The sequence below is a fragment of the Scylla paramamosain genome, chromosome 30, assembly GCF_035594125.1.
Source record: "Scylla paramamosain isolate STU-SP2022 chromosome 30, ASM3559412v1, whole genome shotgun sequence".
Taxonomy (NCBI): domain Eukaryota; kingdom Metazoa; phylum Arthropoda; class Malacostraca; order Decapoda; family Portunidae; genus Scylla; species Scylla paramamosain.
The window spans coordinates 12809104-12836953 of NC_087180.1; the positions used below are offsets into that span (position 1 = coordinate 12809104).

The 27850-nt window shown below is 40.4% G+C and overlaps 2 protein-coding genes across 5 annotated transcripts in view; one reads left to right on the forward strand and one right to left on the reverse strand.

Moving 5' to 3' along the window:
• The first annotated feature begins 914 nt into the window (after positions 1–914).
• LOC135115859 (tetraspanin-18-like) lies at positions 915–26556 on the forward strand. Of its 2 annotated transcripts, none has more exons than XM_064032896.1 (7): positions 915–1456; positions 16934–17017; positions 19094–19195; positions 21450–21524; positions 21812–21880; positions 23474–23602; positions 24330–26556. In XM_064032896.1, exons 1-7 carry the CDS (start codon positions 1364–1366, stop codon positions 24531–24533), a joined length of 756 nt encoding a protein of 251 aa, XP_063888966.1. In that variant the 5' UTR covers positions 915–1363; the 3' UTR covers positions 24534–26556. The 2 variants fall into 2 exon arrangements, with proteins under 2 accessions (XP_063888966.1, XP_063888967.1); XM_064032897.1 differs by lacking the exon at positions 915–1456 and adding an exon at positions 2526–2729.
• LOC135115858 (adenine phosphoribosyltransferase-like) overlaps positions 26062–27850 on the reverse strand; it is a 183532-nt gene continuing 181743 nt past the window's right edge. For 2 of the 3 annotated variants that reach the window (XM_064032893.1, XM_064032895.1), the window contains one exon: positions 26062–27709. In XM_064032893.1, coding sequence (XP_063888963.1) covers positions 27573–27709 — 137 coding nt within the window. In that variant the 3' untranslated portion in view covers positions 26062–27572. The remainder of the gene's footprint in view (positions 27710–27850) is intronic. The other variant, XR_010276073.1, reaches the window with a different exon arrangement.

The following is a 27850-nucleotide window of genomic DNA, read 5'->3' on the forward strand; positions in this document are numbered from 1 at the left end:
CTTCGAAGCTTGCAACCTGAACGTATTAGCAGAAGAAAGGTCAGCTAATCTATATGTACTTCAACTCCCTCAAACTTCAGTAGGTCACCGGGAAGCTGACGACAAATGACAGTCTTGAGTTGGGGTTTCATCTAATAACGGTAGGGAGTTTGGCCGTCTCCCACTGCGATGTTCCAAACTCTTTGGAACAGATTATTCTCGAATGATTCTGAGACACACGGGATGGTCATTATGGCTTTAGTGTTTTGCTGCTTTTTTTTTTTTCTACAGCAGCCTCTTCTGCAGCGGTGGAGGGTGGGTGGACTCTGTTCAACTGCATAAAGATTCCTGGCTTCTGTGTGCTTTCTTTCTCCTTTTAAAAATAACTGCATTTATCCTCTAACACTTTTATTGCCGGTGCTGCAAATTCCATTTGATTAGTTTCTTCCACAAATTCACTCCGCTACGAGAAGTGCCAAGGGTTAAGTGCACGTGTTCCTAGCATAATCACAGAGAAAAAACATGCTGGCAAAATGATCGGTCATAGTAATTATGGTAATGTAAGTAATCTTGGGAAAACTTTCCAAGAAAACATTGGTGGACTTTCATATGTAAATTTACACATTAGCTTTTACAAGAGGATAATCTTAGAGACTGAGCAGGTGAGTCTTGCGTTAGGCCTACGAGTAAACTGCTACCGCTGGTTGGGGTCTTAATTGCCTTAACACAGTTGGACAATTGAAGGTAAGATGGTGTTGTTTTATGCAAAGTAGAAAGTAGCAGCTGCGGCATACGTTTGTGAGGTGAAAAGCGAACCATATGATGTAAGTAACAGGTGTTTGTTTCCATACACAGCTTCCCTAGTCGCAGTGAAAGCTGGTAGTGCACTGCCACGGTAGAAAGTGTGCAGTCACCAACCAACGCTGAGAGCGCCAGCCAGCGGGGAACCTGCTGTGGAGTCAGTAGTCGCCTGGACGTTGGGGAGGAAAGGTTAGTTGTTCGTGTGCGGGATCCTTCAGTGACCACGCTGTTTCCTGTCATTACGAGGCAGCACCAGGAATCAGTTATCCGTATCTCTGTACGATAGTTCTTCATGTGCCTTATAATGCACACTGCTGCAGGAGACGCCAGGACACGTGACCAACACTAGCTTCCCACCGCAGGACACTAACGGCACGCGGGAACCACCTGCTTCACCGCCTCCCTCACGAGCTGCGGTGGTGGAAACACGAGGAAAAAGCAGTGAACGAGTGTCACTGTGAAAGCCATATGCATTAGTTTGTCAGGCGCCCCCCGTCACCTCGAGGTACTCCGCAAGTGGTGACCCGCATCGCTGTAACATCACAGCCCCGCCCGCCGCACTTCGGACAACCCTTAGACAGCCATGGACGTCAGGTGCCCCAGCTTGTTCGGCAGGGACAATAAAGTGATAGGGTGGATGCGGCATGTCCTCACCGCGATCTCCGTCTTCCAGTTCGTGAGTAGATGCAGTGCTTACTTAAGTGTGTGTGTGTGTGTGTGTGTGTGTGCGTGCTTATTGTGATCCATCATTTAATAATTTTGTTCAGTTTCCTTAAAAAAAAGTTTTTCAGAATACGACATATTAATGTAATACGTATATTCAACTCATCTATTCACAGTCAGTAAAACTTGAGAAATTTTTCTCATCTCTTTAGTTTTACCGTGCCCTCGTGAATATAGGTAACATTATTGTGGTATATTAATTTGCCATTATTTTCATTGATTTTTCTTTTCCTTCTGTATTCATATAGGATGATCATTGTGTGTGTGTGTGTGTGTGTGTGGAGGAAAGTAATGTATTTTTTATTGGAAGAAGGCATATATATATATATATATATATATATATATATATATATATATATATATATATATATATATATATATATATATATATATAAAAGGGACGTATGCAGAATTGAAATGTTACAGTTTTCTTGTATGAAAAACACGCATGCTGAATTGACTGATAACTTTCCTTTATATATATATATATATATATATATATATATATATATATATATATATATATATATATATATATATATATATATATAGGATTATTGGTCAGATAACATTAAATAAAAAAAAAGAGGGGAAAAAAGGCACGTATGCATTATTCAACTGTCAGATGAACGTCCTTTATTTACATAAAAAATGATAATTCCATCACCTTACTCGTATAGAAAAAAAAAAAATCACCACCACCACTACCATGAACTCTCCGCCCCTACCAGCCCAATCACCACCACCATTACCTCTTCCACCATTATCTCCACCATCACCACCACCTCACCCTTACCATCACCACCGCGAGCACGTCATCCCATCATCACCTTCTACCATTACCATCACCACCATCACCACCGCTGTCGTTACTGTCAGGCATTATTGTAGGAAGGCACGCGAGTCTACATCGTTAGAAGCAATTGAGGTGTTTCATGACCGTTTCGAAGCATGTCTGGACCACACTAGTTAAAGAAGCAGATAAAAAAAACGACTTAATTAACGAGCAACACACACACACACACACACAGAGAAGGGTCACTGGAAGAACGTGAGCCGCGCAGCGATATATGGAGCAAGATTTTAAACTCGTGTTGACTTGACGTGTGCATCGAGTGGTCGGTAATGAACAAATGCGTCATCATCATGTATACAGAGTAGGATCCAGTCAAACACGCCTGCTCGTCACCCCCTGCAACCCAGTTCTCGCGTCGCACCTGCCAGACGTATGTGTGTATATATATGTGTGTGCATGTGTCAAGTCGACCTTAAACTTCACCTTCCTTGTCTGCACGTTTGAACATTAAACATATAATATTAATATGAGCAGTCATAGTTGCTATTGTCATATAACATAGTAGCAAGAGTCCACTAGATGACAGCACAATGACCCCGCAAGCAGGTGGATCGGGGTTTCACGAACTTTAAATGGACGAGATAATGTTGAACAATTCGTCCGTACTGACCTTTAGAAGAGGGTCTGAACGTGTATGCGGGTTTGGTGTTGGTGGACAAAGGAGGGAGGGGGGGTGCATTTTGAAACGTCAGGGTGTCTTGACCATCATTAATAAATAGGCAGTCGTGGAAGTTACGGGCGTTTCCAAGGGTGTTATGAGGCTACTGACAGTTTAACAAGTGTTCGTTATTCGTAAACTACTTTTAACAGGTTATGGTGGGAGTCATTTGTGGTTTCCAAAGGTCTGTTCATTATTCAAGTGATAGTTTAACAAGGATTCTACACAATTAATGGTCAGTAAATGAATAAATTAAAATCCATGAGAACCCAGCTACTTCTCTTCGTGGTCTTCATGAATAGTCATAATGAGAGAGTGTTTAAGAATGCGGTACACAGGTTCTGTCTTAACATCCTTGGGAACCTGACTAATTTTACCTATGTGGCTCCTGCAAATAGTCCTAATGAGAGAGGAAGACATTTCAGAATACGGAGCCTGATTCCCAGAATATCATTCTCAGTAATGGTCGTGGGATCAACTTTTGCAACAACTTCCACTGTATTTCGCTTATCTATTTTTCTTTTCTATAGGTTGTTGATCTTAGTTTTTGTCTGTGGTCTTGTGGCTTACTGATGGATAATCCTGCTATTCTTATTTATTACTAATGTTACTATTGCTACTAATGCTTTGTTTTCTCTCGTTAAAATTTCTGTCAGAGGCCACAAATAAATAGTCTGATTCTCACGACATTTTATCACTTTAATCATGCAAAACTCTTCTTAAAGTATCGTTGAAATGATTAAAACACCCTTGAAAACCTTAAAAGCTTTCACTAGTCTGTTAAAAACAATCGGGATAGGGCGGGGATAGGGCGGCGAAACGTTATAGAAACCGTAGCTTTTTCATCTCCTCCAGACACACCTATCCAGCACACGAGAAAGTATGTAGGATGGTTCGTTCTTGCCCTACTGATGTGGCGTGTCTTTGACGTCTCTACCGATATTCTGCTTCTCAATTAATTACGTGTCCTCCTGTTGTCTCCTGTTTTTCGTGTCAAGCTGTCAAGGTATTTCACTCATTGTCTCCCTCTATCTCTTTTCCCTTGTGCCATTCCTTGTTTAAGTTTTCTTCATTTCTTCGTTCAGTCTTCTCTATTAGGGTGAAGCAATAGATGATTGCATCGTTTCTGTCTACAAATCAATCAATCACTCGGTCAGTCAGTCAGTCTGTCCATAGGGGTGGTGTTCTCTCCCACACTAGGTCGTACTCACCCACTCATGTGTTGTTGCTGACTAATTATGTAAATGTACAGTTATGCTTAGGCAGGTTAGTTCGGTGACTTGAACAAACTATGTTTTTAGAAATCTCCCACAATCCGCCAGTTAATTCATCCATGCTAGCAGTAAGAGTTTACCTATTCAATTAATTAATGTAGATCTTCCCTCGCTATGAGGAGGGAGATGATAGCTAAGGGAATTAGTACGTATGTGTGGAAGTGGGCGAAACTTAACTTCATAAAACAAATCAGTGATAATAGCCACGAAACGAATGATTGATCATTGCGTCTGTGACAATAAGGAATAATGATAATAACAAAGTAAGAGAATAAGCACGCGTCGAAGTCTAGCAACAAAGTAAGAGAATTAGCACGCGTCGAAGTCTAGCGCAACGTAACATTGAGAAACAAACCAGTGATAATAACCACGAAACGAGTGATTGACAATAACATAACAACAACGTAAAGTCATCGATCGAGTGAGAAGAATTCGGTGTATCTGATTGGTGTCAAGTAGCGCGAAGATCTGAAAGTGAGGGAGGAGGAGGCGCTGCCGACGTTACTGTGTTACCGGGGCTGTTGTGGTCAGCAGCGGAACGACCACAGGTGCAAGACGCGGAATGTGAGCCTCAGTCAAGAGCGAGTAGTTGGCAACTTACTGTGGGCTTGCCGGAAGGGAAGGAAGGGTAACTAAGGTGGAAGGAGGGGAGGGTCGACATGTTAATGAGTGTGTCCGTAGTTTGTGCCTGTGTTGGGGTTCTTTGTGTGTATGTGTGTGTGTTGGATAATATGCCAGGAAAGGTGTTGGTCCTCGGAATGTGGCCTCTTCCTCTTTCATCATTATCTTCATTATCTACTACTACTACTACTACTATTACTACTACTACTACTACTAATAATAATAATACTTTAATAACACCACGACAACAACCGGTAGTAGTAGTAGTGGTAGTAGTAGTAGTAGTAGTAGTAGAAGACAGCCGCAGCCGCATTTCCTGTTGTGGTGGAAGTGCGCCTTCATATGTGGTTGTGAACTGTAGGTACCATTAACAACACGCCGCGCCATGCATTTGATACACACACACACACACACACGGCAGTCATCACAAGTGGCGCGAAATGAGGAAGATAAATGTGCTTGTTAAAAAAAAAATTATGATTATTTTTTTTAGACATGAATAGGTACAGAGAGATAGATAGATAGATAGATAGAGAGAGAGAGAGAGAGAGAGAGAGAGAGAGAGAGAGAGAGAGAGAGAGAGAGAGAGAGAGAGAGAGAGAGAGAGAGAGAGAGAGAGACGCTCGTATAACTGGACACGTACCGCTCGTGCCTAAGGTCGTGCCCTAAGTACTGGAAGATCCGGTAAACCTAACCTAAAAACTAATGAACTCGTCCCTCCCATCCTTATCCTGCTACTGCTCCTGGCCATATTGGAACTACAGTTTTATCGATTTTGGGGTATATACCTGTTGTTGTTGCTGCTTTGTTGCCTCTTATTAATAATTTGTTGTAATATTTGTACTGTTACCATCACCACCTCCACAATTACTACTACTGCTGCTGCTATTATTGTTACTATTTTCATCACAACAACAACATCAAAAATACTACTACTACTACTACTACTATTGCTACTTCACCAACTGTCATCACAACCTTAAGTTCTCTTGCTTTTGTTCTTCTTGATTTTAGTTCTTGTTCTTTTCCTCCTCCTCCTCCTCCTCCTCCTCCTCCTCCTCCTCCTCCTCCCTCCGTTTTTTCCTTTAGGCTTTTTTTTTTTTCCCTATGATCTTCAAGTCTTTCCTGCGCCATCTCTCTATTTTCCTTCTCCAATTCCTCGTCATCATACCTCAACTCCCCCGTCATTCAGACTGTAGCGCCTCAGTAATGCGAAGAACAGCGGATAATGACCGTAATTTCTGCCTATGACCGAGACCACAATGTATCCAGGAGGTTTTGTTTTATGCGCAGGATTTCTCGCATGAATTTGTACTACTGAGAATGTGGTTTGGTATTCCTCTCTCTCTCTCTCTCTCTCTCTCTCTCTCTCTCTCTCTCTCTCTCTCTCTCTCTCTCTCTCTCTCTCTCTCTCTCTCTCTCTCCTAAATACGTAAAATAGTACTTGTGCTTATTTTCTTCATTTCGTCTTACTTGATGATGTGATAAAAGAGAGAGAGAGAGAGAGAGAGAGAGAGAGAGAGAGAGAGAGAGAGAGAGAGAGAGAGAGAGAGAGAGAGAGAATATCTTACCTTGGCCTCTGCAGCTGAGTTTACAAAAAAGACCCCGCTCAGCTGCACGTGGCGGTACCCTCCGTCACGCCTCCCTCGCGACGCTGCATCTCAGTCAATATGCTCACCACGCCGTGTACTGCAACGATACGGTCTCTGCTGCTGAGGACCTGCACGTGAGCGAATTGCAGTGCTTTGTGAGCTACTTGAAGCTTCGTGGCGTATCCAACAGTGTTTTGGTCAAGCTTTACATTATTCGCCTCATTTAAGCATGAATGTAATAAGCTGTATCCAATATTATCTGGATTATTTGCCTTATTTAAGCATAGCCATAACAACTTATATCCAATACTTGTTTAATTTATTTGTATTCCTTACTGTCGCACACTCTTCAGTTGTTGGATTGATGTTTGAAATCCATGCAGTAAAACACTATTAACTTCGTTGGTTGCGTGCCGTGTGCGAAGTGAGAGTTAGCTAGGCGGAACTGGCGATGACACCTAAATTACCCCATGAGATGTACTAATTGCATTTAATTCAAGCCCTCATAGCGCCATGTGTTGAAGGGTTTCACTATTATAACACACGATGCGGTGATGAATGTTCTTCCTTGTTAGCGAAGCACTGTGAGGAATACAATGGGTGTAATTACTGACTTGTATGGGAAGATAACTTAACAAAAGTCAACTATACGGTATCAGAATAAATTAATCTTTACTAAAAAGATACTGTGAGGGTCAGCTGTCGGTTTTTTTTTTTAGTTTTCTTTCGCTTCATCAAGTAGAAATTATTCGGTGTAATGTACTTTGAATGGTGATTGGGTTGTAGATAATGAACAGTGTGTATGGAGAGTTGTGGCAAATTCAGACGACCAGAGGGAGTGAGTGACATGGAGGAATTCTGAGGGGCTTTGTCTGTTATCTGAATGGGGTAGGACTGCCTAATTCTCCTGTATATTTCGTTCCATCGCACAACGCTGCACTCATACGTCATCAATATATATTTCGTGACGCCAGAGCTATGAGTCTTTTGCAGTGTATTCTGGCGTGCGTGTGTTTGGTTGTGGTGTTTGTCACCTGCTCCGCCAACGTGACCGAAGTAAGCCTCGGACAGACTGCCCTGTGGGACGTCCCCTCACTGAACAATGCCACGTACAGCCACGCGCGCCATTACGAAGCAGATACAGATACGGACTCCACATCAGATGACGCCGGAATGTGGTACGTGAAGACCACCACGGACACAGACTAGGACGTTACCGACACTGACTTTGAATCTGATGTCGCCACCAATACCACTTCTTCCTCAGATGGTGACTTTGCCTATAGTTCCTACGAGTTTGATGGAGCTGGTACTTCGAACTCCACTGACACCGACTAGTAATGTTCGGGCCTCTTATAACGCCAAAATTCATAGTATACAGGCAAGAGTTCAGTTGAATGTCAGGGCAACTCAATCGTACGTTCTCAGTTTCCAGTGAAAGTAAGTAGCACAGCAGAGGAAACGTTCCCCTCCCTTATCTTCTTTATCAGTTTTAATATTTCTGTTGTCTACTCTTGTTCTTTAATAGTCTGATCCTCTGTTGTCTCATCATTCTCCAACCTTATCTTATTTCCTCTTCCTACTCCTACCTAAACCAGGAAGACAGTATGTAGGAGACAGATTTAACAGGCAGGCGAATTTACGTTCTCGTGCTGACAGACTGACAAAATTCAGGATGAAGAATGCGACACTTTCTTCTCTCTCACAACTCTTTTCACGGACTGTCTCTCCCTTTCACCGCTCAGTCTCGTCACGGCCCAGGGCGTCAGCTTGCTGGTGTCATTACGTAGATGTTAGAAGACCGAAGGAAGGATGAAGGAAGCCCATTGTCACCCGGTGCACAGAACTAAATAAAAAAAAAATAAGTAAGTAAAAATGAATAAGTAAATCAGTGAAAATAAATATAGTAATAAAAAATGACTACTTACTTGCTTTTAGGTTTTGATCGTGGAAATGAGTTTAAAGAAATGATTAGTTGTATAAGTGCTCCTAAACAAAACGAGTCTTGTGTGATTTTCTTGGAGATTTTTCAGGATGTAAAGGTGACGGGGAAAAAAAAATATTACATTATATTTTGCTTGATTCTTGATTTGAGTATTATTATATTTTTCATGTATGATCTCGATATCCTTCATCTTACCAGGCTATGAAAGTTGTTCACCAGAATATTTGTGGCTCAGCTGCTATATTCTTATTAGGCATTTTCAAATTATGTAACGAAATAACTTTAGTTAATCGCCACTAACATGTTTATTTTTCCCTCATGATCCTTTACCAATATTACATTGGTGGCTACGCTCTCCCCAGTCACTCGGAAATCCCGTAATGATGTAATTATGTGAAATTTCTCACCCGTCATCCTTCATTTTGCCGGCGATTTATTGCAGGCGGAAAAAAGCAGATGGCTTTGTTTATGAAGTGAGGTACGCGAGCGGACATTTGGTCACGCCATGCAGATGTTAGCAAGGCCAGGGCTCCCTGTGTCTTGGCCTTAGATGTTAGATCCATATTCTGAAACATTTATGGATCTCCACTACATTCAAAGGATTCTAGTTGAAGTTACACGGGTTTTTAAGGGTGTTCTTATGTTTCTATCGACAAAACAAAAATTCTACATTCTTAGCAGGAGAAACACTTGAGAACCCTGTTAATCGTGTCTCGTCTTTGAAAATAGTCTGGGTGAGAGCAAAGCGTTTCAGTATAGGGAACTTAGTGTGAGCTACGTCACCCACACAGCGCTCCGTGGCATAAGACCTCACACTGAACTCATTCACCCATTCAGTACTACAGATGCTTTCCAAACTCCATGACATCATCTACTGGTTGTCAAAAATTGAGCAAAATTAAACTTGTAGCAGAACAGTGATTCCTTGTGGTTTGTAATGCTTTGATTGTGATGAAAGCTTCTAAAAATATCTAGAATATCATGAAACTGATGCCGTAGTACTGAAAGTCTGTAGGATGTTGAATGAGACGATGGTTCTTTTCAAGGTGTACGTGCCAGAAAGGAGGAGAGACAGAAGTAGAATAAAGTCATTAAAGTTATTTATAAAACCCAGCATTTGGTGTATGTGCGTATAAACAAAGCCAAACAAAGACCTCCACACACTCAAACAAGAGAGAGACAACTTGACGAGTGAGAGAAACGAACACGCACAGGTAGCCAAACACGCTACGCAAACATGGGGTCTGCAAGGTGGTGTTGGGAGAACGTGAACGTGTACGCCTTAGGAGGACACGAGACTTTCGCTTTGCCGCTTCGTTCCGCCAGGGGATGGGAAGCTAAGGGGATGGACGGCATTGTCTGAAAGGAGAAAGCTGACGACACGAGCCCCAGGGAAGGATGGGACAGGGGGTACCGCATAGAAAGTCGTCACGGATTGGCCATGCGATGGTGAGGGTGGTGGTGGTATGGGTGGTGGTGATGGTGATGGTCATGAGGTGTTTGGTGGTGCGCTCCCCTTGCTCGCTGGCACCGCAAGACTGCAAACATTGAAGGCGGATGTGGACATTATCTGGAACAGGACTAATGAACACCCACTCCACACACACACACACACACACACACACACACACACACACACACACACACACACACACACACACACACACACACACACACAAATAAGGATGTGCAGAAATACAGTTTTCCGAGTTCAACAAATGATCTGCGGAATGCATTAGCAGAAGTGATGGTATTTGCGTAAGAAAAATATGGTATTAAGGAAACGGGACATTGCCTTCTTGACTCAACCCTGTACACACACACACACACACACACACACACACACACACACACACACACACACACACACACACACAGTTAATATGATAGAGGCCTCAACATGAAGCACGCGGTCATAGTTCCTATAGAATTTTGCATATGTGGCCTGGCTTGGAAGAAATGTGAGAGGGAGGACCAAATTCTGAAACTTCTGCGCCGCATATCCACTACATTCATAGAGTTCTGGTTAAAGCTGCACGGGTTTTCAAGAGTGTTTTATGGATTCGAGTGACAGATTAATAAGATTTCTACATTATTAACGGAAGAAACACTCTTGAGAAGCCAGCTGATAATCTGTTACCTTTGAAAATAATCATGGTGAGAGAGCAAAGCATTTCTGAATACTGAACAGAGAATCATGTTTCGTGTCATTGCAATCAAGGCCAAGTGTATCCTCTCTGACTTGCTGCTTATCATATCATTTCCTTGTAGTTGTCATGTACTCAGTCAAGTCATTGTCAGAATTATCTAGTTTCTTCGCTATGAAATCTGATCCTTTAATATAAGACATATAAATAGATATGAGCATAATATAAGGCTAAATATCAGCGGTATTAATGTTTGCAAATAAAAGCAAGTAGGTTGAAGTCATTAGAGTAAAAACTTCACTTTAGTTTTTTTTTTTTTTTGTCTCTGGTAATAATTCATTCCTGTAAACTGTATGCTAAACTTTAGAGATCCTGCAGTTCTTGTAAATATGTGAGGTGTTGAACCAGATAGATGGACAAACTTTCTGACAAAGACAGATTGGTAAATACACATACAAACAAGTTAACAACTAAGAGAGAGAGAGAGAGAGAGAGAGAGAGAGAGAGAGAGAGAGAGAGAGAGAGAGAGAGAGAGAGAGAGAGAGAGAGAGAGAGAGAACAGGAAGAACATGCAGTATAAATTGCAGACGACAATACTCTGCGGCACTCGTGAATATAGCGATAAACAGCGGCTTCATAATGTACCAAGACGACGAAGACTAGAAAGTAAACCAGGAAAAAAAAAAAAAAGCCTTCAAAAATATATTAAAGAAGACTCAGGCGTGAGCTTATCTGAGAAGTGAACAAAATCTGGCCGTGTGAGTTTCGCAGCTGCTTTGTACATATCCCTGACGTATTATTTTCTGCATCCTTGTCGGCGAGCCCCACCATCACGGCCGCCCGGGTGTTGTCTTGGCGCCAGCTGGAGCCCCGCGCCGCATCTGTGCTGGTCCCGCGTCATGTATACATTAGGGTGATATTTTTTACGTACCGCGCTGGTAACTGTTCTAGAGACGCCAGCACAGACATACGCAGCTGTCGGAGAAACTTAGCAGAGAGAGAGAGAGAGAGAGAGAGAGAGAGAGAGAGAGAGGAGTAGCCTTCTCCGTAATTTCCCACCAACTTGAAGGAATGTTCAGTAAACTGTTTTCTTTTTATTACTTCATTATGACTGTCTCCAGCCCCTTCATGCTTGCTCTCCTCTCAAGTACCTGTGTTGTAAGCAGCTGAAGCATCGTACGCTGGATGACTTGTTATTGTACTTATCTTTACCTGCGACTGTCAGGTGTGTGTGGATTAATGCTAATGCGGCGACTATTAATTTTTGTCACACATTACACTCTTACTATTACCATCTCGTTATCCTATTCTCCTCTTCGGCTGTGTTATTTACTAAGCATATTTCTCTTTCTTGACGTAAGTTGAATGAATGAGACAAAGAAGCGTAGCCGTAACATGTGATTACTGGTGCTTAGGTAATTTCTTCCAGTACTGTAGTGGTTAGTATAATGTAGAATCTTCCTAGTTTCGTGATAAATCATAAAATTTCCGTGTCCACGTTTTCTGCAAAGTACACCGTAATCCGTTCTAGGTTGCCCAAGTGAGAGAGTAGTAGTAGTGGTAGTAGTAGTAATAGTAGTGGTGGTGTGGACTCATATGGTAACTAATTTAAAAAAAAGAAAAAAAATTTACCTGATATTCTTTACACGTGCAATTCCAAGTCTTCGCTTTTATTTTTTTTTTTTTTGTGTGTGTTGCTTATCAGGTGGTATTGCACACAATTGCACCGCCGAAGGGCAACATCTGGTCTTGGTGAGGTGTTGAGGTGCCCGTCAGTTGTCTCGTCTTTACCCTCAATGTCCAAAGTGGAGAGGCCGCTGTTACTCTGGTGTTGGTGTGGTGATGATAGTGATGAGGTGGTGGTGGTGGTGGTGGTGGTAGTGATGATAGTGACCGCGGTGATTGTTAGTGACCGTGTTTAATAAGGGTAACAGCTGCTCTCTCTCTCTCTCTCTCTCTCTCTCTCTCTCTCTCTCTCTCTCTCTCTCTCTCTCTCTCTCTCTCTCTCTCTCTCTCTCTCAGCCTCACTGCAGCATCATAAAGCAAGTAGTATTTTTATAGAGACGATCTATTCCGCTTCACACCCCAACAGTCCCATGGAAACACGCTGTAATTTACTATTTATGAAGTTTCACCGTTTAGAATGGCGTGGAAAGAGCTTCAAGTGAAGTGTTATGATTATGATGATGACGCCCCGCTTTCTCCTTGATGCCGTACGGAGGGAAGCTCTTATGGGCGACGCACGAGGTGGGGACAGTATGCGAAAGTTTTACTCGCTTCTTTTGTTTTCCTGCCATACTTTTACTCCGTCCGTCGCTGTTTCAAGGAATGGAAAGTTTGGCGAGAGTATTGTTTTGCTTATTTTTTTTTTTCATTGCTCAAAGTGTAATGACATGATTTGCATCGTAGTGCTTGTAGCGTTTTCACATGCTTAGGAAATCTCTGCCTTTCACACTTTCCCTCAAGATGTCTGCTGCTCCGCGCTGTGTCTTTGCTTTCACTAACGGGTTCCCGCGGCCGCTACGTGAGTCTTTAGTGGACGCGGCGGCATTTAGTTAAACGGAGAGTGGTTGCTTAATATTAGTGGGTCAACAGTGCGCGAGGAAGATTTATTCATTTAGATATTCATTTGTTTGTGTATTTATATTTTGTTAGTGTTATTCTACATTCACGTGGTTTCGATTGCATGTAATAGATGGTCTATTGATTTTGTTTTATTTTATCAGCTTAATCTATTTTAACCCACTGATGTTAAGTGAGCCGCAACATGATGCTTTGAGGTAAATTTTTATTAGTTTTTCTTTTATTGTTTTACTTTTTTGTTTACAACTCTATAAATTTTATTTCAATCAGATGGCTGCTATCACATCTATTTTATTTCACTCAGATGGCACCACTGCTATCACATCTATCTCTAAAGCTGAACTCTTCACTCAAACCTTTGAGTGATTCTACCTAGAACGATTCAGGGCTTATTCCTCTCTCTCCTCCACCCTCTGACTACTTCATGCTACCTATTAAAATTCTTCGCAATGATGTTTTCCACGCCCTCGCTGGCCTAAACCCTCGGAAGGCTTATGGACCTGATGGGGTCCCTCCTGTTGTCCTCAGAAACTACGCCTCCGTGCTTGCAGCTTGCCTAGTCAAACTCTTTCAACTCTTTCAACTCTGTCAACATCTACCTTTCCTTCTTGCTGGAAGTTTGCCTACATTCAGTTTGTTCCTAAAAAGGGATGACCGTTCTGATCCCTCAAATTATCGTTCTATTGCATTAATTTCCTGCCTATCTAAAGTTTTTGGATCTATACTCAACAGGAAGATTCTTAAACATCTATCACTTCACAACCTTATATCTGATCACCAGTATTGGTTCCGTCAAGGCCGCTTTACTGGTGATCTTCTGGCTTTCCGTACTGAGTCTTGGTCATCCTCTTTTAGAAATTTTGGTGGAAATTTTGCTGTTCCCTTAGACATATCAAAAGCTTTTGATAAAGTCTGGCACAAAGCTTTGATTTCCAAATTACCCTCCTTTGGCTTCTATCCTTCTCTCTGTAACTTAATTTCAAGTTTCCTTTCCGACCGTTCTATTGCTTCTGTGTTAGACGGTCACTGTTCTTCTCCAAAATCTATTAACAATGGTGTTCCTCAGGGTTCTGTCCTGTCACCCACTCTCTTCCTATTATTCTTCAATGATCTTCTAAACCAAATTTCTTGTCCTATCCACGCCTACGTTGATGATACCATCCTGTACTTTTCCACGTCTTTTTATAAATGTCCAACCCTTCAGGAAGTAAACGGTTCACGCAGGGAAGCCACAGAACGCCTGACGTCTGATCTCTCTAAAATTTCTGATTGGGGCAGAGCAAATTTGGTTTTGTTCAGTGTCTCAAAAACTCATTTCCTCCATCTATCAACTCGACACAACCTTCCAGCTAACTATCCTCTCTTCTTCAATGACGCGCAACTGCCCCCCTATTCTACACTGAACATCCTCGGTCTGTCCTTTTCTTATAATCTAAACTGGAAACTTCATATATCATCTCTAGCTAAAACAGCTTTTATGAAGTTAGGGGTTCTGAGGCATCTCCGTCAGTTTTTCTCACCCCGCCAGGTGCTAACTCTTTACATGGGCCTTATCCGCCCCTGTATGCAGTATGCTTCACATATTGGGGAGGGTGGGTGATTCCACTCATACCGCTCTTTTAGACAGGGTGGAATCAAAAGCTTTTCGTCTCTTCAAGTTCTCTCCTCAAACTGACTGTCTTCAGCTTTTTTCTCATCGACGCAGTGTTGCATCTCTAGCTATCTTCTACCGCTATTTTCATACTAACTGCTCTTCTGATCTTGCTAACTGCATGTCTCCTCTCCTTCCGCGGCCTCGCTGCACAAGACTTTCTTCTTTCTCTCACCCCTATTCCCCTGTTCTGTCCACTTTTCTAATGCAAAAGTTAACCAGTATTCTCAATCATTCATTCCTTTCTCTGGTAAACTCTGGAACTCCATGCCTGTTTCTGTATTTCCACCTTCCTATGACTTGAACTCCTTCAAGAGGGAGGTTTCAAGACACTTATCCTTCAATTTTTGACAACAGCTTCGGACCCTATTCGGGGACCGGCATCTCACTGAGTTTTTTTTTTTTTTTATTAGATTTTTGTTGCTCTTGGCCAGTGTCCCTCCTACATAAAAAAAAAAAAGTTTCATTTATCATTTTCATTTATTTTGATAAATTAATGTTTGAGGGGCCGCAGCATGATGCTATAAAATGGACAGTCACATTACAACTCGAGGTGTCTGAGTCAGCACAGGCGAGAAGATGTTTTATTATTAAATCATGACGTTTTCCGTTGTGGACCATAACCCACGAACACGATGATAGGGACTGTAAAAACTATTCGCACATATTTCCAGCTTCTCCTGTCTGAAGGCACATTGGTCTTTATAAGATTCTAGCGCATTTGATTGCTACATTTCTGCTTCGCTTCCATACCCCGTGCAAACTGTCATTGTGATGTTGCCTCGGTAGATTTTCCGATGCGTTAAGCTTTCTGGTGTAATTTACCATTAACCTTCAGACCTAAACTATCAATCCTAGGAATAAGGAAGACTTTCTAAGTGTACTGTATCACGTGAAACAACTTGTGATTACCATTTGTACGTAGTTTTATGAGTATCCCCATTAACATGCACATATATCTGTTAAAGTATCTTGTAATACACTGTGTCCCGCGGGTCTGTTGGTGCTTCACGCACACGTCAAGCTTAAGACACTGACTGTAACTGAGACTTTCACGATAATGTAACAAAGGTTTCCGCCGCAAACACATACTGCGGCGAACACAAAACTGAAGACTGCTTTGACTTGGAAAAACAATGCTGCACCTCGCGAGATTGCTACAGGAGTGGTGCGAAGGAAATACTTCATCCTTCAGTCCTTACTCGCACTTTTACCAATTTTTGTCAACCTGCAGCGTCCAGTAACGTAGCACATTGTGCAGTAATTAGATGCATAACTATTCTCAGCATGACTATATGTTTGTATTTAGGCGATGTTGATGGCTGTGAGTGGAGCTTGCATGACAGCACCACCCTCACGTCACACACACACACACACACACACACACACACACACACACACACACACACACACACACACACACACACACACACACACACACACACACACACAAAACACACACCATGTACAGTTCACTGGCATCAATAAAACAATATCACCTGCAACATTGTTACTACCTAACTATTTTAAATAGCTTTTCTCTTTGTAATAATATCATTATTTCGTTTAAAATTGGATCCTGCCAAGCTGCAAGGTGGCTAAGCACAAAGTTCACCCAACCAGTAAGGACTCGATTCCCTTTTAGCCTCTATCAGAATTTAACATGTACTGCACATCATTGCGCCGTCCTTATCCCAACCTGTAGTCAGAAACACACACACACACACACGCAGCGTATATTAGGAGTAAATAAGAAGACAGGAGGAGAAAACGTTGTGTGTGGATGAAATCGTCAAACATTATGATTGACAGACACTAACGTAAAGGAAATAACATGTAAGAAGATGCAGTGGTACTAAAAATAGAAAATAAGAAAAATCTAATGTGGGACCGAGAGAGAGAGAGAGAGAGAGAGAGAGAGAGAGAGAGAGAGAGAGAGAGAGAGAGAGAGAGAGAGAGAGAGAGAGAGAGAGAGAGAAAGCTACGAAGTACGTATATGATCGCCTGTGTATGAGGAAAGCAAAGTTGTAAAGTCATGTCACTGTGTGTGTGTGTGTGTGTGTGTATGTGTGTGTGTGTGTTCTAAGCTGTGTGGTATTCCAGGTGGTGGGGTGCTGCCTGCTGGGGTACATGGCCTGGGTTCTCGCCACCTCCATCACCGTATCCCGCTTCCTCTCCGGTACCCTGGTAAGTATGCTACTACCACTACTACTACTGGTAGTAGTAGTACTGCTGCTGCTGCTTCTACTGCTGCTGCAAATTTCTTTGCAATTTAATTGCTGGTAAACATCCTTGTTTCTCTCTTCACTCACCCACATGTGATTTCTCCAAATTTGCTTTCCTAGTGTACTCTTTACTTCGTTTATTGTTTCGTTAATCTTTATTTTTATTCCCACAGTTATTTTCTTTTCCATAAGGTTTTGTGTAACGCTGTATAGTTGTAATTTACAAGTAGCTCCTATAACTGCCCTTAATATCATATATCATATTTTGTTCTTATTCTCTCTCTCTCTCTCTCTCTCTCTCTCTCTCTCTCTCTCTCTCTCTCTCTCTCTCTCTCTCTCTCTCTCGCTTTTTTCTTTTTAGTATTTCCAAATTACGTCTTTTTTTTTTTTTTTTTTTTTAGTTTAGTTTATATATATTTTTCTTACCTTTCTCACAATGTCTTATGCAGTTTACGCTCACTGTCTTTGTTCCTTATCACAATTGCAGGCGTTCTGTGTAGAATACTCACCTTTATTCTCTCTCTCTCTCTCTCTCTCTCTCTCTCTCTCTCTCTCTCTCTCTCTCTCTCTCTCTCTCTCTCTCTCTCTCTCTCTCTCTCTCTCGTGTCAGCTTCGGTTAAGAGAAACGCCACAGGTACCATAAAAATCGATGTGAATCTGGCTTCCTGGTTTCTTTCCTCGTCATGAACCGAGACACCTGCCAGTTACCCTCTGCGGTCGATAAACTAAACCTTACCATTGGCGCTCACCAAGGGAAAAGTGAAAAATTTGCTACCGTTAATGTTTTTGCTTCCCATACGGAGATAGAAAGTCTAGTCAGGCAGTACTGATTATAGAGAGCTAAAACTACTGCGACGCTTGTAAATAATATACAGTGGATATTGTTAACTGAAAATGTGGAGAGTAAGTGTTCTCTCTCTCTCTCTCTCTCTCTCTCTCTCTCTCTCTCTCTCTCTCTCTCTCTCTCTCTCTCTCTCTCTCTCTCTCTCTCTCTCTCTCTCTCTCTCTCTCCACACACACACACAATTTTATAGGATCACGTGCTGGACTCGTGATCGTTGGCTGTACTGTTTGTGTGTGTGTGTGTGTGTGTGTGTATGTGTGTGTGTGTGTGTGTGTGTGTGTGTGTGTGTGTGTGTGTATGTGTGTGTGTGTGTGTGTGTGTGTGTGTGTGTAATTTCAAAGTGCAGCATCAGGAAGCGGGCGTAGCAGGCGCCAATAATGGAAGTGAAGCGAGAGTTATTACGTCTCATGGCTCGCTTTCTAATCGTGTCATCAGTTATTACGTAAATTCAATCCGTAACTGATATTAAAGCCGAACACGCCAACATTCGACGTGGTCTCTCTCTCTCTCTCTCTCTCTCTCTCTCTCTCTCTCTCTCTCTCTCTCTCTCTCTCTCTCTCTCTCTCTCTCTCTCCATATAGTTTTTTTTTTTCTATTTCTTGTGATAAAGGTTGCCATTCGAATAACCACAAAATTTTGCAACATTTTTGTCACATTCGAAGATTCATTCCGGCTGGAAGTTAATAAGAAGTTGAGTTTGGCGGGGGAGAAAGTTCTTGAATGACGAGCCGTAATAAAAAACAGATGCATGGGTTCGTAATTGAAAGAGAGAGTTAGACACAACACAGAAGCATCTAGACAGAGACACAGACCGACAGACAGACATATAGAAGCAAAGAGACAGGCAGATAGATGGATAAAACAGGCACATCTAATCATTCAATTAAACAAATGGCCGTAACACTGTACACACACACACACACACACACACACACACACACACACACACACACACACACACACACACACACCATCACGTCACGCACGCAACGCACACACACGCACCGTTAACAATGTGATGGAGATATAAAATGTTCGTGTTTTATTTTGTATCATTACTTACTGTTAATTACCCCGCATACAGATCACTTAAGGTAATGGTATTCAACCTGACACTCATAACAAAAAATATGTAACATTCATGCCATTCTGATATAACCTCAGTATTTTCAACGCGTTTTGTTTCCCCTGCAGATCTTCACCTACAGCGTGATCGGCTTGGGCATCGTCTTCTTCACGACCGGCTTGGTGGGCTGGGTGGCGGGAGCGTCCGAATCCCTCTGTGGCCTCAGACTGGTAATGTGTGCACAGGAAGGAGCTGGCAGTCCCCTTGTATTTTTTAGGCAGTATTTTGAAACGCTTCCATTTCTCTTAAGGAATATTTTTCAAAGACCATGGATATTTGGTCGGTTTCTCAGTTTTTATTTTTTTTATTATCATGATACAGAATATTTAATCAAAGCAGCCTTGAAAACCACAATAACTTCCACTGCAGCCTGACGAAATAGTTGACAGGCGCCGAGACATATGAGAAGACAGTGAATTCCTTATCATATCCTCAGAACATCACAAAGTAAGGGGAAAATAATAGCAGCGCAGTTAGCCCTTAGGGTTTGCGATAAGCTGCACAATCTAATCTAAAGTAAGAGATGAAGGATATGCAAAACCAGAGGTTGCTCCCATGGCATATCTAAACCATGCAACACACACACACACACACACACACACATATGCAGCATTCGTCTAGGCGGTTAATCTTGCATGAGAGCTTTCCGCTCCCCAGAGAAAACTTACGATATAACTGTATAATGTTCAGTCATGGCCTTTGCGGGGAAACTTGGTGCACAGATATCCATTGTTTGCTAGACAATCCTGCATTGAGGTCATTCTCTAAGGTGTAGAGTGGATGATTTTTCGTCTTAACCTCGCACGTGCTCGGGAACCATAATTGTTTCATGAGGTGACGGAGATGATGATGATGATGATGATGAGAGAGAGAGAGAGAGAGAGAGAGAGAGAGAGAGAGAGAGAGAGAGAGAGAGAGAGAGAGAGAGAGAGAGAGAGAGAGAGAGAGAGATTAATTCCTTTGTGAAAGTGAGCCGTCCGCACCAACCGCCAAGCGTACTGCAGTATACGTGATAGTATATAATAAGTGGCGGCTTCCTCCTCCTTTCCCTCCTCCTCCATCATCATAACAAATTTTTACACATTATCAATTATTTATACTTATATTCAGAGTCACCCGCACCCTAATGGGATCGCTTACGTGTTTTGTGTTCACTGAATTGCCAACGGATTGCTTCCTTCATGACAGTAATAGCCGGAAGCCGAGATGTTTGTAGACTTTTTTTTATCCCAGTGGGCGTGTTGTTTTTACGGCTCACTGCTGGTCCAGGGAGTAAAAACGTTTGGCAGTTTTCGGAGCTTCCATGTCCATATCCAATTATCCATTACACAGGACGTTAGCTAAGATTGTGTGTCTCTATGTGCACGCAGATACTAACAGGCTTTACTTTCTCGCCCGCACCCAACCTTGTCTGTGGTGGCCGTACTGGCTGTATGTGGTGAGATCCACCCCTGCAGTGGTTTGTTAGTGGCTACGTACATGTTACGTTTTATTACTAACTTTCATTTATGTAGAAGCGTGCAGCGTTTCCTATGACGCGCCTTTATACGACGCACGTGTTCTTGAAATCAATCTTCTGCCCTGTGTTGCTTGATGTCAGCCACCACGCAATATTTCCCAGATATTGTCAATGTTTTTCTTTTTGTCAATATTTACCCGCACATACTTATTTTGCACCATCAGACACTATGTGTGTGTGTGTGTGTGTGTGTGTGTGTGTGTGTACCAATCTTTTAATGCTAAATTTCCGTTTACTGTTTAATATTTCCATTTAAGTCAAAATTTCGTCTTAGATTTGGTGATGCAGTTAGTCATGGTGTAATTTGGAAAACATCTGTTGTGACGCAGGCAGCAGCTGACAATGCGATCGTAAGGATTAATGTAGCATGACAAGAATCACTGAAGGCACACAGCGCAGTGGATATGCGTATTGTGCCATTTCATTATGTTTTGTTCGCGTGGTGGATATGGTGTTCCTTGGATGGGCTGAGCAAATAAATCATGCGTTACAAATGTGTTTTTAAGGTTGTCGTGCTGTTAGCATAATCACTGTGTTAATGTACCTTAGGAAACGTAGAAAGTAACAATAACAAAATTGTCAATGATGAGTGCAGTAATAATAATAATAATAATAAATGTTAATAATAATAATAATAATAATAATAATAATAATAATAATAATAATAATAATAATAATAATAATAAATAAATAAAAGATAAAAAATATGGTTTCAGCATGCAGCTAATACATATAATATATCAATGAAAAAGAAAATGGGAATTCTACCTAGAAAAATATAGGTATATTTGTCTTAAAATGAACGATCTCCTCACAGTCTCATTGCTATATATCTTCAATCACTATGTTACATTCTTGCCTCGTGAGTGCTGAGCTTCCATGCTAATGAAGGGTACCACTTGCAGTATCTGTGCATTCTACTGCTGGCCGTGGCGACTGAAATAGGCGGCTTGCTGGCCCTCAACATTCTGCAGACAAGGGTGAGTGCCAGTATGACCTCTTTATTTAACGTAAGAATAATGTATGAGGCATGAGAGAAAGGAAGGACAGTGTTGGGATATAACAACCTCAACTATGGATTGTATATATATATATATATATATATATATATATATATATATATATATATATATATATATATATATATATATATATATATATATATATATATATATATATATATATATATATATATATATATATATATATGGAATTGAAGGAAAGGTTTAAATGAACAAGCACTAAATTGAATTACATTTGTTGCCAGCTGGACGACATTCTGATCAACGGGTGGGCGGAGGTGAACCAGGGAACACGTAACATTGTCCAGAATAAGGTAAGTGTTGCACTCCGCAGCAGATGCTTATGAAGGCCACCCTCCAGCTGCTATCTTATTTAAGTGTCGACTTTGAATACCTTGTGTTATGATAAGATTAGGTAAACCGAGTCTGCATGCACCACATGTCTAGAGGATGACAAGGTGAAAATTAAAAAGAAAAAGTGTAGTTAGTGGACTTTTTAGAGGTATTATTATATACAGCGAACGCCGACATTTCATCGCGGCGGCACACACTACTCGAGAAATGTTTTGCTTTCAGCAAGCATTTAAAAAATGGGCTGGGACGAATTGACTTACTGGCATCCCATGTGCATCTTTCCTTCTCACTCACACCCATAACAACAATGACCAGTATTAAGTAGATTATCAGTGGTAGTATTCATTGCGTCTTTGGTGACTCCTGATCAGCTCTGCTCTTGGGATGATGAAACGCATTTTCTGTTCATGCTGTGATGTTTAGATTGATGAGTGCGAGGCAGACATGTTATGGTGATATCATTCAATCTTCACATATTGGGATGGAATGGTGTTGATATAGCAAAACATATGAATTAAAAATGCTAAACTTTCAAAATCTACAAAAATTTGTCAAGTAAGGAGTTGTCTTTTTACAGCCACAGTGGTGGCATCCCACTATCTCTATCTACCGACTAATAGGTTTTCTACGGAGGCATTTGAACTCTAAACCTACTCTTATGGCAAGGCAGCTGAAGAGAAGCAGCGGGGATGCCACCACCGTAGTTGTGAAGACAGTTCCTTACTGCCTCCTCTGACGAATTTTTCGTATGAGGTTTTGCGTGTTTTGATTAACATGTTTTACTATATCGACACCATTGAAGTCCGACATGTGAAGATCTATGACCGAACCAAATCACAGTGACTTGTCTGCCTAACACTCATCACTACAAACACCACAAAATGAACAGAACAAAATGCGTCATCAGACACAATAAATGCCGATACATTGGTAATTAACACTGGCCATAGTTGCTATGGGTGTGAGGAGAGATGCACTTGAGATGCCTATAAGTCAATTTGTCTCAGCCCATTTTTGTGCTTGCTGAAAGGCCTAAGCAAAATGCTCTCCCTGAGTAGTGTGTGCTGCCGCGACAGAATTGGCGTTCGCTGATTGTATTATATAGACGAGAGAGAGAGAGAGAGAGAGAGAGAGAGAGAGAGAGAGAGAGTTCAAGGTTAGCATTAATGTGTGCAAATGGAATCTCATTTCTAACTTCATTTAGCATATATATATATATATATATATATATATATATATATATATATATATATATATATATATATATATATATATATATATATATATATATATATATATATATATATATATATATATATATATATATATATATATATATATATATGTAAATACACCAAATTAAGAGGTATTGATGAAACTTATTTATCCAATATTTGCTATATGAATTATCATAATCAGTATTCAGAGCAGTGTGTCAGATTTAGATTTAATTATCATTCAATTTAATCCTAAAGGAATGTAAGTCTGTAGCAGATTCACATGTAGAGTTTGAAATTTTGAAGGCTTTTTACACTGTTTTATGAAATTTTCAGTTCAACTGTTGTGGTTTCTATGGCCCTAAAGAGTTTGCTTACACCAACTACCCAATCAGCAATTCTTGTTACGACACCATCCAGGAAGTGACTGCTGAAGCCAGCATAGCAAGTCAGACACTCAAACAGGTATTGTTGCATTCCCATCTTGAGTTGTAGTGATAATTCGGGGCAGTTTCTTCTATCAAGGCCAGGTGGAGGGGTAAGGGCTCTTCCTGTCTGTCACATTTTTGTATCCTCAGTCTCATTTCTATATCTTACCATATGGTAGTATTTTGAGGCACTATATCATTATCAGGGCTGGTGCTAGGAATTGCAGGGCCCAATTAGAAAACTGATGGCAGGGCCCCTACTCTATAAAAGTATAAAAATTTGTTTTATATTTTGTGAGAAATAATAAATTCTCATCCTTCATTTCACATTTTCAGTAGTGGCTTATTCCTCTTAGAATACAGAAAAGGCTTCAAGTGGTAACTAAGAAAAGGCTTCAAGCGGTAACTCTGTTGCCGCTGGTGCAGGGCCTTTTAAGGTGCAGAGCCCAATTTGATAAAATTGGTCAAATAGGCTTAACCGGCCCTGATCATTGTAGATCATGCACAACCAGCCACAGTGACTTGTCATCCAGTGATTATCAGCACCACAAACTATAATTTTTTGCAGAATGTGATACATTTCTTTTCAAGGGTTGTGACCTTTATTTTATTTTTTATTTATGTTTTCAAGCTCTGCCATTAGCAAAATAATTTGAACCTGAAACGCTTGTATCGTGTGTGTGTGTGTGTGTGTGTGTGTGTGTGTGTATTTGAGTAGCGAATATTTATTCATATTTCCATTATGTCATCCCTTTGATTCTCAGAGTGGGTGTGGGGCTCCACTAAAGTTCTGGCTGGATGACAATAAGGCAGTGTGGTGCTCTGTGCTGGCAGTGTTTGGAGGCCTGCAGCTCATGAGTATTGTTCTTTGTATCCACATCATCCACAAACTCAAGGACAAGACAGGTTACAAGAAAACCTCTGAAAAGCGGCGCCTCCACAACGAGAAGGGAGCATACTCTCTATGAGCAGTTTAATACTGTATGCCTAATGTGTGTGGGTAGGGATAGTGAGTCAATAAAATGGTCATCAGAGGTCCATGGCCTGCACACGAGCCACTTGTACACCTGTCATTATTTTTATTATTCAGGGCTCATTTTTCCCCCAAAGAGATGAAGATGGAAGTGGTCACAAAGATGTGGTGTGCCTCAGCAAGCCCAATCTGTGGTGGTGCAGGCATGCAAGCTCATAGTGGCATACCTTAAGTCCCATGTCATGTTTGAATGCCCTGCTTGTTCATAAATCTGTTAATAAATAAGATGTCTAAGGCAGCATATGGGTAAACCATCCACACAATTCAGTAAAGTGCCCCAGGTCACTGCTTTCTCATGATATCAGAATGCCTTTGGTACAAAAGTACCCTTAGCTGATCAAATTTCTTAGTACTACAACTTTGTTTTCAAAATTAGCTACATCTTTCCTTTGTAACTTTTGGTATTTATCACTTCCATGCACCTCTCTCTCTCTCTCTGAATCATTCTAGTAGAGTATGTATTAGTACAGTAGCCTACTAACACATGCCAAAGTATATAGTATTGTTCATGACTTCAGTGTAAGTATTCATGTCATACAGATCTGGTGCAACAAAGTACATTCACTTGATTCATAAAAAAGCTTTCCTGAATTTTAATATATTTGAGCTGGTTGTTTTAGTGGTGAACAAGAATGTCTTACTTTTAGCTTATTATCATGTATCATTACATTAACTTATAGAGGATCTGAGAATACTATAGGTATAGTTTCATACAGTAGCTCATTACATTACTGAGGAAATGATATGGTAATCAGTCCCCGAGTCTTTCTTTAAATACTCAGAAAGGCCACACTGATGGTGCCATAGGTTTGAGAACATTCTTCTTATTTTTTATGCTTAGTCTCTCTTCATCAAGTCAGTCCATTTTGATAGTAAAACTCAGCTAGGAATATTGAGCTTGCTGTATGTATGTATGTATTCTGAGTGCTGTCCTTAGTTTGTAAAATACACTTCACTACATCACTGAAAGTTATCAATTTTACTTCACTCTAGTTTCTCAGCTCCATCAGATAGGTGTGATTCTTGTTCAGGTACTACCACTACTATGCTAAAATGCTGGGTGATGTTACAGCAATGTATGTTTCTTTTGATTTTCATTGGCATGTATTATATGCTGAATGACTTTACTTGTAAACCAGATAGCACTGAAGTTATTTGATGCAACAACATCTGTGCTGGGTGTGAACCAGATTACATATTGCTGTATGTATTGAATATAATGAAAACTTTCAGCACAACACAAACTAGTTACATTCTAGTGACCATTTTATAAACTTTAGATAATGGACAAAAATTTTGATTAAAGAAACTTGAAACCACAATCCTATAGTACATGAATGCACACAAAGGTCATAACATAAACAGGTTTATAATATATTGGTGTACTTACAAAATTGCCATCAGAAGTACAAAATGGTCAGATGCAAGACTTTATCCTCAAGAATAAGAAAAAATAAACAATAAATGAATAAAATATTTATTATTTTAAGTGCAGTAAAGCATGTATAAAGAGTGCCTTCTACCACATAAAGCATAGTATATATAGTGTTTATTGTTTTGTAATCACCCAAGTGATGAGTTGGTTGTAAGCCAAGTTAGCTGTTGTAAAAGAAAAAAAATCTCTAGTTTTGTATGATGAATACCCTGTTGTATTGTAGTGTGTGTTAATGGTGTGTAATTGTGATTCACAAAGTATGTTAAATAATTTCAACTGCAAAAGAAGTGAGATGAATAATTTTCTGTAGGAGAAAAGTTTTGTTAATTTTTTTCTTCTTGATGTCATCTTACAAGCTCTGTTGAAACTTACTAGCTTGTTAAATGTGTATATAAAGTGTGAAATATGTATCATATGTAATTTGTTGATTGTATGAAATATTTTTATATATAGGATATGCATTTACACTTATTATATTTTATTAAATATCTATTATTAATAAACAAAAATGATAAGTGTAAAAGTCTTTTGATAAGTTCAACAAACAGATATACAGTTCACTAGAGCATTATCCCAGTTCATTTTTATTAATTATTTGAGCATGTCAGCAAATGTACTGGTAAGAAAACAATAATGCACTAATGATTCAAGACTACACGATCAATGTATCCTGCCCAGCCAGATACATCACAACTACAATGATATTATAATTAATTGTACCCCAAAATCCACCCACAGGATTAAATAGTGCCCAAAACCTATAACAAAACTAGAACCATGAAAACTATATACTACTGCATTCAAACTGACACTTGGAATGTAAAAATGGAATGGCAAGGCAGTAAGTGAGGATCCAAAGTAGAGCATACCTCGTTCTAATCACCACTGTAGAACAACAAAACTAAGTGCAGTAGTACCTCAGATTGCGAGCATGTAATCCGTTACTGGTAAGGGCTTATGCCTCATAGTCCAATTCACTTTAAGTCGACTCAATTTTCCCCATAAAAATTAATGGAAACGTCTGTTCTATCAACCAAGAAATATTCATTCATACAGAAGTAATTTTAAATGATATTATGTTTACAAATTATTACCCCAAATTGAAAAAAAGAAAACAACAAACAATGATAATCCCCTTCTTTGTCTCAAATGCAATCATCATCTTAGCACCTTCCTTTAAAGGCTTCATAATCTGGGCCAAAATTTTAGCAATGTAAGGTCACAATAACAAAAACAGTCACAAAATAATGTAGGAAAGCACAGTATGAGCGAAGAGATGCTGACATTGCAAGAGACGCATGTTGTGGGAGACGTGCCACAAAAGAGGATGATGCACACCATGCAAGGGAGAGAAGAATCATTGGGCCTTTTTTTTGGTTTGTTTTCAAGTTATGCTTCTACCATGTTTGATGTTCATGGTCATTTTACAAATTAGTCGCAAGTCAAGGTACTACTACTGTACATGGTAATGCTAGTATCAAACAGCCATACAGAATTCACTGATTATATAAATTTGTATGCATTTCCCAAGTGTAGTTGCTAAAACTTTAAGATTGTGTCAACAGGATGTTCCACCTTATTTCGACCCTTCAAGTCAACCAGCTCAATGCAGACCAGGCACAGTGTCACTTCACCACCCATAGATGTCACCAGTTCACAAGCAGCCTTCATCGAGCCTGTGGAAAATTTCTTTGCTTATCGTTTTTATTAATTCATTTCTAAGACTTTTGTGTTTAATATTAGATATTAATGCAATAGTGAAATAATTAACCAATGTGTTGAAATAAAGTAGTTTCAGTTAACAATAATTTTGTCTT

What these genes read in the sequence shown, in the direction of transcription:
- LOC135115859 (XM_064032896.1), top strand. Translation starts at nt 1,364, where the DNA reads ATGGACGTCAGGTGCCCCAGCTTGTTCGGCAGGGACAATAAAGTGATA. An exon ending in CCCTCTGTGGCCTCAGACTG is followed by an intron (nt 19,196 to 21,449) that starts GTAATGTGTGCA and finishes TACCACTTGCAG; the next exon opens with TATCTGTGCATTCTACTGCT. An exon ending in CAAGTCAGACACTCAAACAG is followed by an intron (nt 23,603 to 24,329) that starts GTATTGTTGCAT and finishes TTTGATTCTCAG; the next exon opens with AGTGGGTGTGGGGCTCCACT.